Source organism: Mytilus californianus, unplaced genomic scaffold (assembly GCF_021869535.1).
Source record: "Mytilus californianus isolate M0D057914Y unplaced genomic scaffold, xbMytCali1.0.p SCAF_5, whole genome shotgun sequence".
NCBI lineage: Eukaryota > Metazoa > Mollusca > Bivalvia > Mytilida > Mytilidae > Mytilus > Mytilus californianus.
In genome coordinates this window covers 105,287,972-105,307,404 of record NW_026262701.1, presented here as the reverse complement: position 1 = coordinate 105,307,404, position 19,433 = coordinate 105,287,972, and the positions used below count along the sequence as shown (strand labels likewise).

General features: G+C 33.1%; 1 protein-coding gene across 1 annotated transcript; it reads left to right on the top strand.

Moving 5' to 3' along the window:
- Window positions 1-993: 993 nt before the first annotated feature.
- On the top strand, window positions 994-18,664 carry LOC127702852 (sorbitol dehydrogenase-like). The gene is made up of 8 exons (XM_052207155.1): window positions 994-1,012; window positions 4,812-4,976; window positions 8,174-8,333; window positions 13,495-13,613; window positions 14,346-14,411; window positions 14,859-15,034; window positions 15,580-15,701; window positions 18,499-18,664. Exons 1-8 carry the CDS (start codon window positions 994-996, stop codon window positions 18,650-18,652), a joined length of 981 nt encoding a protein of 326 aa, XP_052063115.1. The 3' UTR covers window positions 18,653-18,664.
- Window positions 18,665-19,433: the final 769 nt, after the last annotated feature.

Here is a 19,433-nt window from a genome sequence, read left to right as displayed (position 1 = left end):
TATTTGTTCATACTTTATGCCCGATTCAATTGAAGCGGTTGCATTTTCAGCTAAAAGTGTACATTATATGTAATAAACTAAGCACATGTTCAAGGAAAATCAATTCTTTATTTACATGTAAAAAAAAGAATCCCTGCCTTATACCCGAAGATGTTTATGAAAGATAATTGAACTTTACCAACTTTCACACAATGTATAGGCTGACATTTGGCATATTTGTTCAATGCTGAAGGTTTGTTTATATAATCATATCCCGATAGTTGTCAGAATATGTAAACAGCGAATCTTGACACATTTACCTTTGAATACAGTACATACGATCTTCTTGTGTAATATATAATTTCATTTATATAACGGTAGTGTTGACCTATTTAACGGGATTAAAAGATTTATATAACATAATTTATAACAGGTTTGGTGGTTTGATTATCCCTTTCTACTTCACAAAGGTCTCTATTATTATATTTATAGTCGAAATAGCACAAATGCAGTATAAACAATGTCATTTAATCTTAAAATTGGTTGAACCTCTGTAATATGTATGATGTATCAAGATTAATGTTTTGGAATTTTACGTTTTAAATTCTTGCAACACGCCTCAAACGTCAAGCAGAGTTATTTATCGATCAGATATTTTTACGAAAAAAAAGAGCCTGAAACTCACCCAACACCTATTAACGAATGACTGCGTATTTGTCTTTCTTGACATTCAAGCAGATGTCGTATCAGCAAGAGTTGTCGTAAGGGGTCTTTTACGCACGCAAAGCTTATAGTACTCCCTCCGATATGATTGGGGGTAGTTCCTATTCGGAAAAAAACCTGCTTCACACGGCCAATTATTGTTTTAAAGAAATAACTGATTAAATCACAAGCTTGTTAAGCAAAAAGACGGGCACAAAATCAATATATCGCCTTCTTTTTATGAAATTTCATTACTGGTGCCTTCCCCTGCTAAAATACACAAGTGAAAGTTTTCTGCTCAATACGCGAAACATGGATTTGTGTGAAAAAAGTATTAACGATGGTTTAGATAACTATCTGAAAATACTTGAAACTTAAAGACTTTGTATACTAATGTTGATACATTTATATGAATGTTATATTTAATGGGAACGTCCCAAAGACTTGAACTTCCCCCTATACATTGCTAATTTTGTCCCCTCTCCTTTTCCGTTGAATGAATCAATTATAAATGGCTCAAAAAGTGTTTGTTTACAGATCCCATCATTTGCGAATTTGATTGCAATGCTTGAAATGTAAAAAGGATTGAAACCATTTTTTTCTAAAACAGTCTATACCTCTGTTAGAAGGAAAACAATGCGCGAAGGTTATATCTACAACAGGAGTTTTTAGAATGCCACTGTCTTTATACCAGAAGTCGGATATTCCCTTGGTCTCTTGGTCTAACAACTTTGAAGATCCAACAAGTTTTGTTCATGTTCCAACTATACATAACACTAGGCCGCGATCAACTTATCGTCAATAAATATGTTTTTTATTTTAGGAAGACAGAGAGATTCCAAAACCTGGATATAATGGTTCGTATGTTTGTTGTGTCCAACTTATCTATATTCATAAGCTTATTCATATAAACAAGCTTTCAAAAAAGTTGTGGGTAAAATCACGAATCATTCCATTACAACTGCAATTCTCTTATGACTGACATTTAAACAAGTTCAAATCATCAAAAAGTGCATAATTTTGGTGTCTTTAGGTTATCTTGAACACAAGACTTGTCAATGATTATAAAAAAATCGGTCACTTGTTCCGTTGATTGATAGCATTTGATTTTGTCAGTTTTATGGACTTTCCCATGTTGAATTTGCACAGGCACTTGTCTCTGAAAAAAAATCCTATATACCTTAAGATAACACAAGGTACTTAACTCGCATTTTTGAAAATGTCATCCGGTCGCGAAATTCCGTTATATTTCGATTTCTCAGGTGGCAACCCCACTAAAACTTGTTATGCCGTAAATCTAAATTGATTTATCTACACAATGGTGTATAACACGCCTACCTTTGTTGTCGGAATCATTCGTAGCAGGCCGCCCCGAGTATGTCAACCGTAATTATTTCGTCTAACAACAGCCGATTTGAAATATAAGACTCGCAGTAAAAGGTATCTTCACCCTCTCTTTATATATCTCGGTTTCCGATTGGTCAAATTTTATGGGAAGGTCTATTGCTAAAAATAAATGTTTCTTAGAGTTATCTCATTTTATATGTAAAATCCAAAGAGAGTCTGAATGACATTGATGGAATGGGAAAATTATTGTCTAAAAATAGAAACTCGTAACTCATTATACATACCTCAAATAACACTTGTTAGATTTTTCTGTTAGGTTATTTGGAAATACTTTTTATAATTCATTTACTGCGAGTCTTCTATTTTCCATCGCCTGTTGGTAGACGAAATAATTACGGTTGACATACTTGGGGAGGCCTGCTACGAATGATTCCGACAACAAAGGTAGGCGTGTTATACACTAATCAATTTAGATTTACTGCGTAACAAGTTTAAGTGGGGTTTACAACCGAGAAATCGAAATATAACGGAATTTCGCGATCGGGTTATATTTTTAAAATATGCGAGTTAAGTACCTTGTGTTATATTAAGGTATATATGATTTTTTTTTCAGAGACAAGTGCCTGTGTGAATTTCCCTTGGAGTTCGGTATTTTTGTTATACTTTTTTACCGAAATGTTAATTTAGTAGGATTAATACTTACCATATTTAATATGAATTTTGTTTCCAATTTGTGCACGATTTATTTCGTTTACTTAAGCTATCATCTTACGTCTAAATAGGAGCGAGAAATGCTCATGGAAACACAACATATTTGACAGAATGTACTGTTCTTCACGAAACTGTCATCTTTAGAAATATAGTCTGTAATCCAATGAACATCTATTTCACCTATCAACCACAAATAATTAGAGGAATGTCCAAACCAATTTAAGCATTGTTTTCCAAAAATCGTACCAAACTTTTGAAGGACAATCAAGGTTAAACCCTAGAGTCAGATGATAATCGTAGAAAATTCATGGGTCTATTAAGTACTTTACAGTATGGGTTTTGCTCAATTTTGAAGGCTCTAAGTGTCTTGGAGTTGTTTGTATCTTCCCTACTAGGTCTCTGATTGTTATTTGTCTCATTTTCAATCATATCAAATCTCCTTATTTTTTATGTAAAGGTTAGGATCGACTTTAGCCTTGATAGGACAAAACGAAAGGTTATATTCAGAAAGAATTTTCTAAGGTTTTTTAATGTTAACTCTTCATTATCTTTTCTTGCAATAGGAAAATCAAGCATATGTTACTTTTGCATTAAGTCCTTTGATTTACCCACACGTTCTTAGATTTACCCACACGTTCTTTGATTTATCCACAAGCACATTAATTTACCCACAAGTCTTTTGAGTCCTTTTATTTACCCACAAGTCCTTTGATTTACTTACATGTCCTTTGATTTATTCACACGTCCCTAGATTTACCCACAAGTTCTTTGATTTACTTACATGTCCTTTGATTTTCCCAGAAGTCATTTGATTTACCTACAAGTACTTCGATTTACCCACAATAACTTTGAAATGTCCCGATCTTTAATATTTCTTTTCTTTTTCTGTCGCTTATTTACCTATCCTTGCCGACCTCTTCTTATTTTCATATGAGTCGGAGTTCCTTCAGACACCTGTCAAAAACAAGAAGATCAAAGAAGCCTGATCATTTAATGTCACATTCAGATATATTGATGATGTTCTTTCCATTAACAATCCAAACATTTCTGATTGGGTTCCATTAATATATCCTCCAGAACTAAAAATTGAAGAAACAACAGACACGGCTTTCTCCGCCTCATTTTTAGACTTATACCTCGAATTTGACATAAGCGGTCATCTCAGTACCAGAATCTATGACAAACGAGACGATTTTAATTTTGAAATTATCAATTTCCCCCACTTTAGTAGCAATATACCAACTTTACCTGCATATGGGATATACATTTCCCAACTCATTCGTTATTCAAGAGCTTGCAGCTGCTACTCAGACTTTATAAAACGTCACCAGTGTCTCAGCAGAAAGTTGATGAACCATGGTTATGTTAAAGAACGTTTCGTTCTTTTTTTAAAAAAGTTCATCGGAAGATACCAAGACCTTGTTGATAAATATTCCGTATTAACTTCACAAATAATACATGATGGTCTTGAAGTATAGATTCTTGGTACTGACGTTGTTTATCATCTTAATTACGTGTTATAGTGTTCTTTTATTTGTCTTTGTAAATTATTAACCTTTACTGTTTAGTTCATTTTCGGTAGTATCCTTTTGGCGTGAATCGGTACTTATACTTCCCGCCATTGTGTTATTGTACTATGGTCAATTTTTGTATTCATGTCTTTCATTTTTACTTATGTGCTTTGTCTATATGCCATTTTGTTTTTCTTTGTTGACATATTTGTTTGTTTTTATAGTGATTAAGATTATAACACAATGTTGACTGCTGTACCCCTTTTTGACATTTTTACCTATTATGTCTGTTTTGTTCACACATTGTTGTCAATATAATGGAATTTTATGTGACTGTCATACGAGTGAGAGGTTTAGCTAACTATTAACCCAAGTTTAATCCAACATTTTCTACATAAGAAAATGCCTGTACCAAGTCAGGAATATGACAGTTGTTTTCCGCTCGTTTGGTGTGTTTGAGCTTTTGATTTTGCCATTTTATAAGGGACTTCCCGTTTTGAATTCTCTTTGGAGTTCGGTATTTTTGTTATTTTACTTTTTAACAATAAACAATAATTTCAGAGGTGTTGCTACAGATTGGCTCTGTTGGAATATGTGGGTCTGACATTAAATATTGGAAATATGGAAAATGTGGTATATTCAATTTGGAAAAGCCGATGGTTATGGGACATGAAGCCAGTGGTACAGTAGTGCAGATTGGACCTGGTGTCAAACATTTAAAAGTGGGTAAGAATATATACACAAGCTTTTAAAAATTAATTTAATGAAGTAAGAAGGTATAACCGATTTTAATAGATTGGCATCTGGATAAAATTAATGTATGTAGAATGGTATCTGTAATCTCAGCAATAAAAACCAACTGGTTACAGTAACAGGTACTCAAATCATAACACTGTCAAGCGTTCAAATAAGATGGATAGTGGAAGACCTTATTTGTATGGAGGGGATTGTCATTTTACATTAAGTAGATATTAAAACAACAACAAAGTCATTAAAACCTTTTAGTAGAAGAGTTACCCAGTTATGCGATACGGATGATGTATACCACTGAATTAGCAACCAACCTTCCCTACATTTCAAGTAACAATTAAAACAGTATTTAATGATTTATGTCCATCCATCATCCATATGTTTGTTCGTTTTGTCATACATACCTGAACATGTACAAGTCCTTCGTAAATTTGGAAACATGTTTTTTTTTTTTTTGGTTGACATAACTCATCTTAGTTACAGACAATATGTATGTTTTTGAATATTTTTGACTACACTATAAGAGTTAACTATATAAAAATAAGGAGATAGAGTATGATTGCAAATCAGACAACTATGCACTAGAGTAGTCCAAATGATGTAAGCATCTGTCTGTATATCACTGTACGGCCTTCAAACATTAGCAAAACCTATGCCGTATAGTCAGTTATGAAAAGGTTCTCACATGACAAAATGTAAAACAATTTAAACGAGAAAACCAACAACCTGATTAACGGTAAAAATCAATTAACGAAAAACAGCAACCAATGACCACCACTAAATTGCAGGCTCCTGACTTTGGAAAGGCACATAAAGAATGTCGCGCCATGTTTGTGAGCTCTCAACACTCCCCTTACGTGGGATAGTGGTGAAACGGCGAAACATAAGAACAAATTCTTTACGTCAGTTGGAAATGGCTTAACTCAACATAGTGGTACGAAGCAAAAAATACAACTAACATAAAAACTTAACACACAAAGTACCGTTCTAAGAGCACTCGAGTCACTGAAAGCTAGATCAGAGCCTGTTGCAACTTAAAAATAAATCATGTTCTCCCAGACTAAGTATCAATCAGTACACATCCAACGGATTTAGTGTAAAGACGCAATAAATAGTAAAGAGAAAAGCATGACATTGTGCAATTTCTAACTATAAGCATATAAAGTATATGTTCTTCAACTGAGGACGAATTGGATAGTCCTGAGAGTTAAGATTTAAGGAACTGCCAGCAGTATCAGACACTTCTCAAAATAAAAAAATAACATTAGACAAGACGAAAATTAGGAAATAGTTTGTTCCATAGATCGCCAGTCCCGAGTGGTGATCCAGAAATATAGGCGGTCAGGACACAAAAAAAATTCCATATGTTGACCAGTGATCTTTGTTTTTATTCCATTTTTGTCTATTTTTACTGTCTTTTAGATTAAATTCGGCAAAATTTCTTTAATGTTTCACACTATTCCTGTGAGGCATTCTTAATCTTGTTATTTAAGGATGAATGCCTTAAAACGTTCTTATATTTGGAAACATGAACAAGTTTTCCGTCATTTACTCTACACAGACCTTTTCCTTACGTCATGTGTTTGTCGTGTATATGTAAGCCAAACAGTTTAGACCACGTTAGAATTTCATTAACAGCTACAGTTGTTGATATAAAGTGATAATTTATATGAAACAAAACATCACGATTAAAAGATATCGATTATACTTCCTTGAATATCTGCCCTTTCACATTTCCGTTCAAATCGGTAAATTAATACCCGTCTGACGAGATCCAATATCATATTAATTACAAAACGTGATTATCAAATTCCCAAAGGCTAATTCCTTTTTTACTGAACGATCTTGTAAGATTTGAAAGTAATGATAATCATTTATACCCTGTGATGACCTTAAACCAGCAAAGTACCATAAAAGCACAAAGCCAAAGGGAATTCATTAACTGTGTCTCTTATAAAGTAAATCTCCCGGATCAAGTTACGTCTAATTAATACCATTTTTATTAAGTATTACCGGTGTGAGTTGACTGTAAACAAAGACATTAAAGAAAGATCTGACAATAATCCTATAAATGTACTGCCAGATATAGACAATATAACAATACCGTCTCAATAATGTCTGTGTCGAAATATAAAAAAATAAACCTGTCGCTATAGTTCCACAAACCGTGATGAATAATTCATATCAAGCCTCCAAATTAATTCGTCAACTATATCATATTTATTAGAATTGATGAGATGTCTAACAATCGTCAACTTTCTCACTTCACCCTCACACAATCTATACATGTATGTAAATGAGTATTCACAGTTAGGATTTTTTTCCTGAACGGTAACTGCTTTTTTGGAATGTTAATGACTTTCAAATAAGACACACACACGCACACACACACACACACACACACACAATCAAACACATAGACAAAAAATCGAACAACGGACATTTAAAAAAAGTTACTAGTATCATTTTATCAATACTGTTGGACGAAAACCTTTATTTATGCAAAATCAACAAGAAACTGTTATTGTAACTATTAGAAGATCTTTGTTCATACATGGAAAGTTATATTTTCAGGGTAATGTAACATTTCTTTAGTGTACAAATATGCATACCCCTACAATGCAATTAGAAATAAATGCGTGTTATACAAGTAACATTTGATGTATGAATTACTTTATTTGTCTTTATATTAAAATACTCGAGTAAATACTCTTCCCCGACTACGCTCATACATGCACAAGGACTTACAAGTGCTTTAATTTAATTCATAACAATACTTATTTGTGCAAAAAAGTCACTTGCTAGTAATAAATGATGAATAATAAATTCATAGTTATTCCATTTCTAGTTTTTATTCATTTTCTGAAAATTCATAGGACGTGATGTTGACCGTTGATTGATTTGGCTACTTTTTAGGGCCTTTTTTGTTCATATAGCTCTTAAGCTGTTTCGGTTCTTATACATCATTGGCTTTCAAATATTCGGCTTTGAGCGATCCTGATGAAGGTAAATCCACAAAAGCGCTTCGGACGCATGAACTATATAACGTGTGTTTTTTTTTAAATTTTTCATGAAACTCGATATTGCATTTCTATTAATCGCGGGGCAGTATAGCACATTACATTTTATCTTGATAAATCAGCTGCAAGTTTATATAAGTTTTTTTTCTACAGGCGACAGAGCTGCTATTGAGCCTGGAGTACCTTGTCGTACCTGTAGGTTGTGTAAGTCTGGAAAGTATAACTTGTGTAAAGACATTTTCTTTTGTGCCACTCCCCCGGATGATGGAAATATATGCCGGTTCTATAAGCATGCAGCTGACTTTTGCTTTAAGTATGTATGTTTTAAATAAGAGAATAAAAATCGTCTTCATGATAATATTAATTAAGTATATACTATACAATTTGTTTATGAAAAAAAAAAAAAGTTAAATCACAAAAATACTGAACTTCAAGAAAAGTTCAAAATGGAAAGTCCCTAATTAAATGGCAAAATCAAAAGCACAAACACATCAAACGAATGGACAACAACTGTCATATTCCTAACTTGGTACAGGCATTTTCTTATGTAGAAAATGGTGGATTGAACCTGGTTTTATAGCGCTAAACCTCTCACCTGTACGACAGTCGCATCAAATTCCATTATATTGACAACGATGCGCTAACAAAATGTCACAAATAGGGGTACAACAACAACACGAACTCCACCAAAAATTTAAAGTAAAACGAAGACGGAATTGATGTATTTTGTTAAATGGGTACTGATAAAAATTCTAATAACAGGCTTCACCAATCACGTATGTATCGTAATCTCTTACGAGAAATAAAATTACCCCCAAGCAAAGAACATTTTTTGTTTGTGATGTCTCTATGATACCAAAAATGGCATTTGTGACACATATTTTGGACATATTCAAATGCGTCAAGGCCTTAAACAAAAAGATATTTCCATCCATTAACTTTTTTGTAAAATAAATCTTGTACATAGCAAAATATGTATTCTTAAAAATTCTAAAGATCTACTGCTAAATCTTAGATAACAATCTCTGCAATTTTGCAGCAACATTAAGACCATTAATGTTTTTACGCTTTACACTACTATTCCCCATGCTCAATTGAAAGATCGACTTCACCGTCTCATTAAACAGAGCTTTTTCTATAAATTTGGGAATCGTAGATATAAATTTCTTGTTTTGGGTTATAATAATTCTTATTTTGTGAAGAACCACGCTGATTCTTTCAGAAAATACACTGAAGATGATATTATCAAAATGCTTGACTTTTTTATCGACAATATATTTGTTGAGTTTGGAAGATTGATATTTCAACAGACAGTCGGTATTCCAATGGATACTAATTTTGCACCCTTACGGGCCGATTTGTTTTTGTACTCGTATGAAGCAAAATTCATTAAGAACCTTCTAAATGACAAAAGAAAAAGCACCTTGCGAAATTCTTTAATTTTACTTTCAGATATATTGATTATGTCCTATCACTGAATAACCCATATTGCAGTCAGTACTTACATCTCATATATCCCAGTGAACTTGAAATTAAGGATACTACTGATACTAGAAGGACTGCTTCATACCTTGATCTTTCCCTAAATATTGACACGGATGGACGACTTTTGGCTAAAACCTATGACAAACTGGATGATTTCAACTTCCCAATTATCAATTTCCATTTTCTCAGCAGTAACATACCATCTGCCCCGTCGTATGGTGTTTACATATCTCAATTGATACGTTATGCTCGTGCATGTTCATACTATACGGACTTCATATACAGGAGTGTGCTCCGTACGCAGAAACTGCTCCAACAGAGTTATGAGAGGAAAGATTAAAAATGACACTTCGTAAATTTTATGGACACTATCACGAATTGGTTGATCTATACGATGTGTCTGTGTCTAAATTAACTAACGACATTTTTACCACGTCTTAGATTGTGGTTTACCATCTACGTCGTCTGGTCTGCTTAGTACCGAACGTGACCTATCCCCGAATATGACTGTTTTGCCGAGTGTGAATTCGCATTGCTATACGACGTGTCTCGGTATTTACATATCCAACATTCATGTATTTAGTTATGATATTTCTTTTGTAAGTCCGGTTGGATATTTTGTTACTAGTATGTCTTATGTTCGCTGTCAGAGACAACGTGGTTCGGTATTTTGTATCCCATCCCGCTTTCGGGCATTTTGTTGTTACTTTCTTATACGTGTGGGTCCGGTTGGTTATTTTGTGCTGAGTTGTTGTCTGTTTATTTCGTTTGTGGTTTGAATTCTGTATTTTCGGTACATTTCGGTACATTTCACATATGTCTTATTTGTCAGTATAGTCGAGTTACTCGTGGTTCGTTGACATGGTTTTTTTATGTTGTGTGTTTTCATGTGTGTTTACTGTTTTGTTTTGCATGATTTTGCCTTATATTACAGTTATTTTTTTTTATTTTCTATATGTATGTAAAAAATCTGCTACTTCATTTATATGATTTTAAGTTTAAAGCAACGATATGCACAGGACGTTTTTGTTTATACACAGTTTTGATTTAGAAGAAAAACCGACATGGTTAGAAAATACAAATAATAACACCATTGCAATCACAATTCCATTGTAATATTTTTGTCATGGTTAGAAAATACATAAAATAACACCACTACAAACTCAATCCCAATTTATTATTCTTGTACATGTCTATGAATAAAACAAAAAAAAAAAAATTTATTTTTAGAAATTTACCTGTGATAATATAAATGTCACAAAAAATACGTCACTTTTTGTGACGTTGATCCATTCATGTGACGCGTAGTTTATATTTTGTTTGTGGTGTCCTGGTGTACTGTCGTAAATTCATGGGAGGTGTCCGTTGTTATTCTGGGGTTTACCTGTTGTAATGTACTATTATATTATTTATTTATGTATTTCTCTGTGCTGAGTGTTCTTGAGTTTGTTTGTACTGTATTCCTGTCACATAGTGTTATCATTTTAGCGGTATTTTTACCATTGCCATATAAGCGGGAGGTTTGGATAGCCATAAAACCAAGTTCAACCCACCATTGTTTCTTAAAATGTCCTGTACCAAGTCAGGAATATGGCAGTTGTTATCTAAAGTCCATTTCTATGTTTGTTGGCGTTTTCTTTTGTTGTAGTTCAGTCTTTCTATTGTTCCGTTGTTTTCCTCTTATAGTTGATGTGTTTCCCTTGGTTTTAGTCTGTTACCCAGATTTGTTTTTGCTCAATCGAATTATGACTATTGAACAGCGGTATATAACAGTTGCCTTTATTTGGATACAGCCTTAGCATATGTCTAAATATGAATAACAAGATTTCAAAATATGACGTATTTGGTTGGTTTTTTGCAGTTTTGTACTAAATCCAAGAAGCTTGAAGCCCTAATGCAAATATGTAAAACACAATTCAAAAATATAAATATTGATAATTTTGTTGTACCTGGTATGTCTTATTAACATCCGAAGGATGTTTGTTACATCTTTAACACTTTTTTATTCAAGGAGCTAAAAAAGTTGCTTTATCATACATTCTCCTTAACACGCATATTCTTTGTTTTTTCTACTTTTTGTTAGAAGAAACGGACATTAGTTATTGTTATATATGTATTACATTCTAATATGTCTGTGAAATTGACAATGCTGTATTAAAATAATACATGCACTATCATTATAATGTCTTCAACCTTGGCTACCTTTGTTCGCATATCCAATGTTAAATAACACATCATTATTCTATAATTATTATTAGCCTTATAATTATGACGTGAGTAGGTTCTTCATTACTATCAATCATCTAATAGTATATAATTCTCATGATTTGAATCCCTCACATGTTGATTGGCGCTAAAAATAAAAACTAATACCAGGTTAATAACGCTATCGAAAATAGTGCAATCGAACATGTTTTATATATGTGCCAAAACTGAGAACAAAAATTACACGCATTTATTCAAACTGTAACATTAACAATTTCAAAATAATAAAGTCACGGACCTGAATGTTTATACTTGAAAAACTTTCAATTAGCAAAGAAATGTAAATTAACTTCAATATTTAAATTATCCATCTGAGACGTATCTTGTTGTAAATTCTTTTGTGTATTCATTTAGTATAATTGCTCCACAAACCTCTTTTGTACTTTCATTTGACTTTGATGGTGACTTGAGCATTATTTAGTAGAAACAAATAGGTCAAATTTGCTACTGTTTTTTAATAAAACATGAAATCCATGAAATTCGTTTTATATAGTACCAAGGATTCATTTTCATATACAATTTTCAGTGTACTAAAATTATAATTGTAATAAAACTAAGGAATATACTCGCTCAGGTAAGGTGACGATTTTGGCTATCCTGTTCGTTCTAGCTTAGATGTTCTTCAATGTTGTAGAAGGGGGGCGAAAGATACCAAAGGGACATCCAAACTCATAAGTCGAAAATAAACTGACAACGCCATGGCTAAAAAAGAAAAAGACAAACAGACAAACAATAGTACAATTAAAACACAACATATAAAACTAATGACTGAGCAACTTTAATCCCACCAAAAACTGGGGGTGATCTCAGGTGCTCCGAAGGGTAAGCAGATAATGCTCCGAAGGGTAAGCAGATAATGCTCCACATGTGCCAACTATCGTGTTGCTCATGTTAACACAAACCCGGTAATAAGTCTAATTCGGTAGGTCACATTCGGGAAAAGGGGACGGGATTGTAGTTATGACATTAGGAACATATACGCTATCATCTGTGAAACGGATATTCCGTAACGGTCAACCAACTCGTGATGGCGTTCGAAAAATTTACGAAGGGATGATTTCAACTTCACCACTTGGAACTCTTGGTTTAATAGCTTCCTTGTGAGCAGCAACACTCTATCAAGGAAATCATGATAGGAAATACAAGCCCTGGAGTATCGTATCAACTGGGAGGTATATACTCCGTATGCAGGCGCTGCTGGAATGTTGCTACATAAAAATGGAAAGTTCACAATTGGGAAGCTGAAATCATCTCTTTTGTTATAAAGTTTTGTTTTCAACCGACCCTCATTGTCAATTTCTAGATGTAAGTCAAGATATGAGGCAGACTTAACTGTATCTGTTGTATCCTTTATCTCAAATTCGATGGGATAGATGCATTCAACATAGTCACCAATTTTTTATTTATTTAGTGAGAGAACATCATCTATGTAGCGGAAAGTAAAGTTAAAGGATACTGCTAACTTCTTTTCTTTCTTCCTAAGAAGTTCCTGTATGAAGTTAGCCTCATATGAATAAAGGAACAAGTTGGTATTTGTCTACCCTTATGATAGGTCTTTGATGATTATTAAATATTTTGTTTATTATTTATCTATTTTTGTTTGACTTCAAAGGCTTTTGTTTTCCAGCTTTTTTGATGAAAGTTATCATAGAGAAATATAAGTTGATATTATACATGTGTATTAAATAACCAAATGTTTATAGGATACGGTATATAATTCTTAGGCTGCCTGACAATGTATCTCTAGAAGAAGGAGCTTTACTTGAACCATTATCAGTAGCTGTGTATGCTTGCCAGAGAGGAAATGTTACACTTGGCTCAACTGTACTTATATGTGGTGCAGGTATTTGGTTTTATTTTATTTTATTTCAGAACATCATGCAAAAACTTTAAATTATTAAGATTACCTAAACAGTATTTGGCAAAGCCTTTTCGGAATTTTTGTTCCTCAATGATCTTCAAACTTTTACTTTATTTGACTTTTTTTAAAACTGTTTTGGTTCGAATGTCACTGATGAGGACTTTATAGACGAAACGCGTCTGGTTTTCAAACTTTTAATCCTGGTATCTATGATGAGTTTATATATATTAACACATAATGATTTTCATCCTATGTACTATTTGTTTCCTTTAATCTATTTATTGCCTTGATTATGCATGCTACACATTGGACATCAAATATAATACAATCCACTGAATCAACTTAAGCTATAATATTCCTCTCGTGTCCAAATGTGTCGTTAAAACTTCCGTTACATATCCTGAATAGTTTGAACATTAGTGTAAAATGATCCGACTCAACTAATCAGAAAAGTAATAAAAAAAATTCATTCCTACAATGCATCTGAAAGTGGTATAATAATAAATGTTCGCGGAAAAAGTAATTATTTTGAAATATTTATTCATAAATTGAGGGAAACACTTTATTCGGATCTATTTTGATTTTAAACATATTTTATCATTAGAATACGAAAAAGATTGAGCAACAGGCACAGCCAATAAAAGCTCTCTCTACATTATATGTACAAAATCTATTTTAGTAAATGTAATGGTATGTATGCTGTTACACTTCCAGGTCCTGTTGGCGTTCTAACACTATTGGCTGCAAAACATATGGGTGCTTCATGTGTTGTGATAACAGGTATGATCACACACTATGTTCTTCCTTTCTTTTGGAAACCTTGAACAAGAAGTATAAATCTAATCGATTCAAATGTGTACATACTTACCTGTAACAAATAACATACAGTTAAATCTCTACATAAACATGATAGAGTATGCAAGCATACATTTCTTTTTTATTCTCTCGATCAAGTATGAAGCAAAATGTTGCACATGATAAGTTTATATTGCTACTACTGGGGAGAGGGGATCCCAAAAACAAAATGATTTATTAAACTTTTCTGCTGCCTAATGTTTGCAATAACAATAAGCCTAACACAAAACCAGTTTCGACTTTGGACGATTGAGATGCAGATATCGACATAGTGTATAGACACCTGTCAATTGTAGTGTAATGTCTTTTTGTCATTTGTATCGTTGCTTGGTTCATTGACGTATACCTCCATACACATTTGTTCTAATACAGATATCGATGAAGAAAGACTTGATTTTGCACGATTAAAGGGAGCCGACCATGCGATAAAAGTAAACACGATTGATCCCAAGGAATTTGCTGAGTTTGTTATCGACAAGGTCGGCTTTCAGCTTGATGCTACGATAGAATGTAGTGGAACAGATTTCAGTTTTTCAATGGGTATTCATGTAAGTGTTTGTAAACAATTGAGGCAATATTGTAACAATAGATCTTTTAAAAGAAGACTTCCGGATTTAGACGAAATAATCTGAACTAAAATCGTTGCTTCGTAAATGTCAGCTTTGAATTTTACGGCTTAGCCTAAATGTGGGAATAAGATTAAAAAATTATTGTCCAAAACTCAAAATTTACGATATATAAATACCACCTGTATTAAGCAAATAGGATATACAATGGGCGAAGAGTTTAGATTTAAAAAATATGTCCTGTATGAAGTTACTCGTTAAAAGATGTTCACTGATATTAAAAAATTAACAAATAGAAGATATAAAGCAGAAATAATGAATTCCTGTTAAAAATTTAAAAATGGCGTCTCATAAATATATTCAATGTCACAGAAACAAGCAGAAGAACGTCTTCTATTGCAAAACGTCTGGGACAACAGCCTGATTCAGTGTATTTGGTTTCCTACCGTGTGGAAGGGATACTAAGAAGGCTACACTAACTAATTTTAATGCAAATATTTTGAATTAATGTTTCCATATGATTACAGGCAACATACCCAGGAGGGAGTGTGGTGATGGTTGGTCGTTGTCAGGGTAACACATCTATTCCTTATAATATAGCAGCAACAAAGCAAGTTGATATAAAAGGACTATTCAGATATGTTAACTGGTAAGTCTTGTTTTTATAAACTTGACTATTTTAACACATTAAAAGGATATGGATATGATGAAATGAAATTACAATTTTATTGAAATGGCTCCGACATGAAAAATTTTAAAAATTCAAACGGGAAATCAAACAGTGTAAATTATTGTTGGTTTATTAAACGGTATCAGTGGTCTAATGGTTAACGCGCTCGCCTCGAGTGCGGGAGGTCGTGGGTTCGATCCTCGGCCGGCTGAAACTCGAATATATGGTATATACTACTTTTAAATGAAATACGCGACAATAAGAAGTAAGATCAAAGACTGATTGACTCAGAGTCAAAATAATGTGTTCTGGTAGGATGGAAAGTCTCCCTGCGGACTGTTACGTTACTTTGTAAACAGGCACGCTAAAATTCCGCCTATGCGTGTTGGTCTAGCAAAAAGGAGGGTTCATAATCGTATATTATTAACATGGTCTCGTCCTAATATGCATGTAACATTTGCCATTGGATGTGCAACACCAATCCATCACATTGTCAACTTAATCAATGGCCATTAACTTCAACTGACAACCACAACACTACCTGAAAAAATATATATCGAACTACGGAAGGAAATAAAGTGTTTATGAATCTGTTGCTTAACTTACAGTGGCAAATATTTCATGCACATTCTGGACGAAAAAAAAAATAAATACAACAAATAGGTTCTTCAAAGTGGGTCGACAGAGATGAATGACATTCCACTGAAAATTGAGAGCATATTGGATAAGAGCAGAAATCTTACCTTGCAATATGCATCTACAAACTCTCTGAGATAATTCCAAGGGCTCTGACCGGACACAACTATGTTTTTTTACATCCTGCACAGCCAAACGGACAATCATGTTAAGCAAGGGTTTTTATAAAGGGCGGGAGAATTCCAGGCGACCATATTTCTACACCCCAATATCTCAAATTATAGTACTTCAATAGAATCTTAAAATGAAATCAAACAATGGTATAGGTATAATAACATATTAGTGTTCACGTTTATATGTTTTATACTTTTTCAATCTTTTGATATCTAGCATCATTGATGAAGTTTTTCACGACACATGTGACGTACTAATTTTACATTTTGTCTATAATCAAAAATGTCAATGTCGTAATGTATGTTTTGCATATCAAAATTGATACCAATTTCTTCAAAACATTTTGAAGTGCGTAGGTTTAATATCTTATCTAGCTGGGTATAAAATAAGGACTGTGATCTTCACAAGGGTAATTCAAATATGGACAGTTTGATCAGTCTGATATATGACGAAGTTGCAAGTGGTAATCTCAATTTGTGGCTTCATTTTTCAATTTACAGTGTGTAATATTTCCTTTTCTTTTCCCAATATTGAAATAATCAGATGTCTCTTTTCAGTTTGAATTGACTTTCTCTTCAATACTTCAACACACTGATCAAATTGTTTGAAAGAAGTAAAGCCATGTATAAGGCTATCGTGCAATTTACTTTGTAAAAACACACTTAAGATATTCCAAATGAAAGCCTAAAGTTGGCAATCGATGTTTCGTTGCCAAGGTTACAAGTATGTACATTTTACCGATTAGGTTGAAAAAGGATATAAGTAGTTAGGAGCATACATATTCATTATTATGTTTACCTGTTTTAAGCTTTTTTTCTGGTTCCCTGTATTAAAGTTCCTTTGTAAGATTTAAATGCAATGCATTCACTCCCTTTATAATTCTACTTATTTGGACACTGTCTAATAAATTAACTTTAACCGTTTTATAGGTTATAACAAAGTATTAGTATGATCACAGTATTTAAAAATATAATATTCATTAACTTTTGAATTTGTTGTGTCCGGATCTAAAGGGTTATAGCTAGTTTTAGTGTTTGTACAACAGATTTTGAGGAGTAATACCACCATTGTTTTCCCCCTAGTTAGTCTTTGTTAAATTGTCATTTTTCAAAACATTATGCAGAATTTATCTTTGTTTCAAATAGAAAATACTAGGCATGAGTAAAGTTTTATCCTGTCCAGTACTACAGTGAAAATTTCACATAACATTTCAATGCATATAAGATAATAACCACCACTGGAAGTAAACCAATCAAATGTTCGCCCTTTTTCTCCTGTTAACGAGCTTAAGTAACCATGTCATCTCAAGTTAACACCAAATTAAAAGAGAATGGTACTTGAAACGCCCAAGTAATATGTTTATGACTCAGAATTTTTGTTCTGCAATGAAATTCAGGGTCAATTTTCCACTTCTTTCAAATTCAAGGGAATATTTATAGTCGACCCTTTTTCGTATGAAACCGGATGTGACGTTATAGTGTTATTGAAATTTCCTGTTACAAAATGTTTGAAATTATTTAAAATTAAGGAATGTATCTCCCTCATGCAAAGCTCTGATTCCCTGCCCGGCTTTGGCTATACTTTTTTGTCCTTTTTGGCTTATAGCTCTTCATCTTTTTAATATGCTTTGGATTTTCAAATATTTTGACCTTGAGCATCACTGAAGAGACATTGATTGTCGAAATGTGCATCTGGTGCAGAAAAATTGGTACCGTTTATGTTAGTACTATGATTTAGTGGTATTACACCTTGAATGATGTTACCTGGTTGTTTGAATGTCCATCGTTCACCTATCACAAAATCATTTATATCAATGCTTTTTGCTCTTAAATCTGAAATAGAACTGAATTTACAGGGGAATTGATTGGAAATTGTTCTCCTTTTTTTAAACACACATAAACATTCCAAATCAGGGCTTGGTTTTCTTTTATCGTTTTCGGTGTTGAAATTTTCTATTTTGTTTTAGCTATCCTACAGCATTATACATGGTAGAGAGTGGTAAGATAGATCTTAAAGACTTTGTGACGCACCGTTTTGACATGACTGAAACTGTTAAGGCTTTTGAAACTGTCGATGATAAAGCCACGAAAGCCATTAAAGTCATTATCAATTGTAATTAAAATACTTAAAATTTCATTATGCTAATCTTCATTATATAGATCTATTTGATTGTTATACAAACGTTATTTCCTATCCAAAAGTTGCATTTTATTCCCTTTTTTGATTGAGTGACAATATGATAATTGTCTCTCATAACAATGTATTTACATGTTTGATGAGTGTCTATGCAGCCGATAGGGAGTACCTATGAACTAGAAATGCAACCGTTAAATGATAATCAGAAACAAAAATTAGAGAACAATATGTAATAACCCATATAAAAAGAAACCAGACAGGCACATGAACCAGCAAAAAAACATACAGAATGAAAAATAAAAAGCAACGAGACAGGCGCACAGACCAACAAAAAAGGCAAATAGATAAATTAAAAGCAATTAAAAGAAATGAGACTGGCGTATTGACAACCAAAACAGACGCATACTTTAAAAAACATCGAGACAGCCACAAGGACCGAGAAAAACAGACAGATAGATAAATAAAAAGTAACGAGACAGGAGCACGGATCAACAAAAACAGATTGAGGGATAAATGAATGCAACTAAACAGTCGGACGTACAAACAGAAACTGGAAGATAGATAAATAAAACGCAACGAGACAGGCACAACGAGACTTATACAAACAGATGAATAAATAAATAAATAGCATGCGCTCAAACCAATAAAAGTAGAAGCATAGATAAATAAAAAGCAACAAGACAGATTCACGGAAAACAAAAACAAAAGCATGCATGAATAATATACATCGAAACAAGCAGACGAACCAACAAAAACTGGCAGATA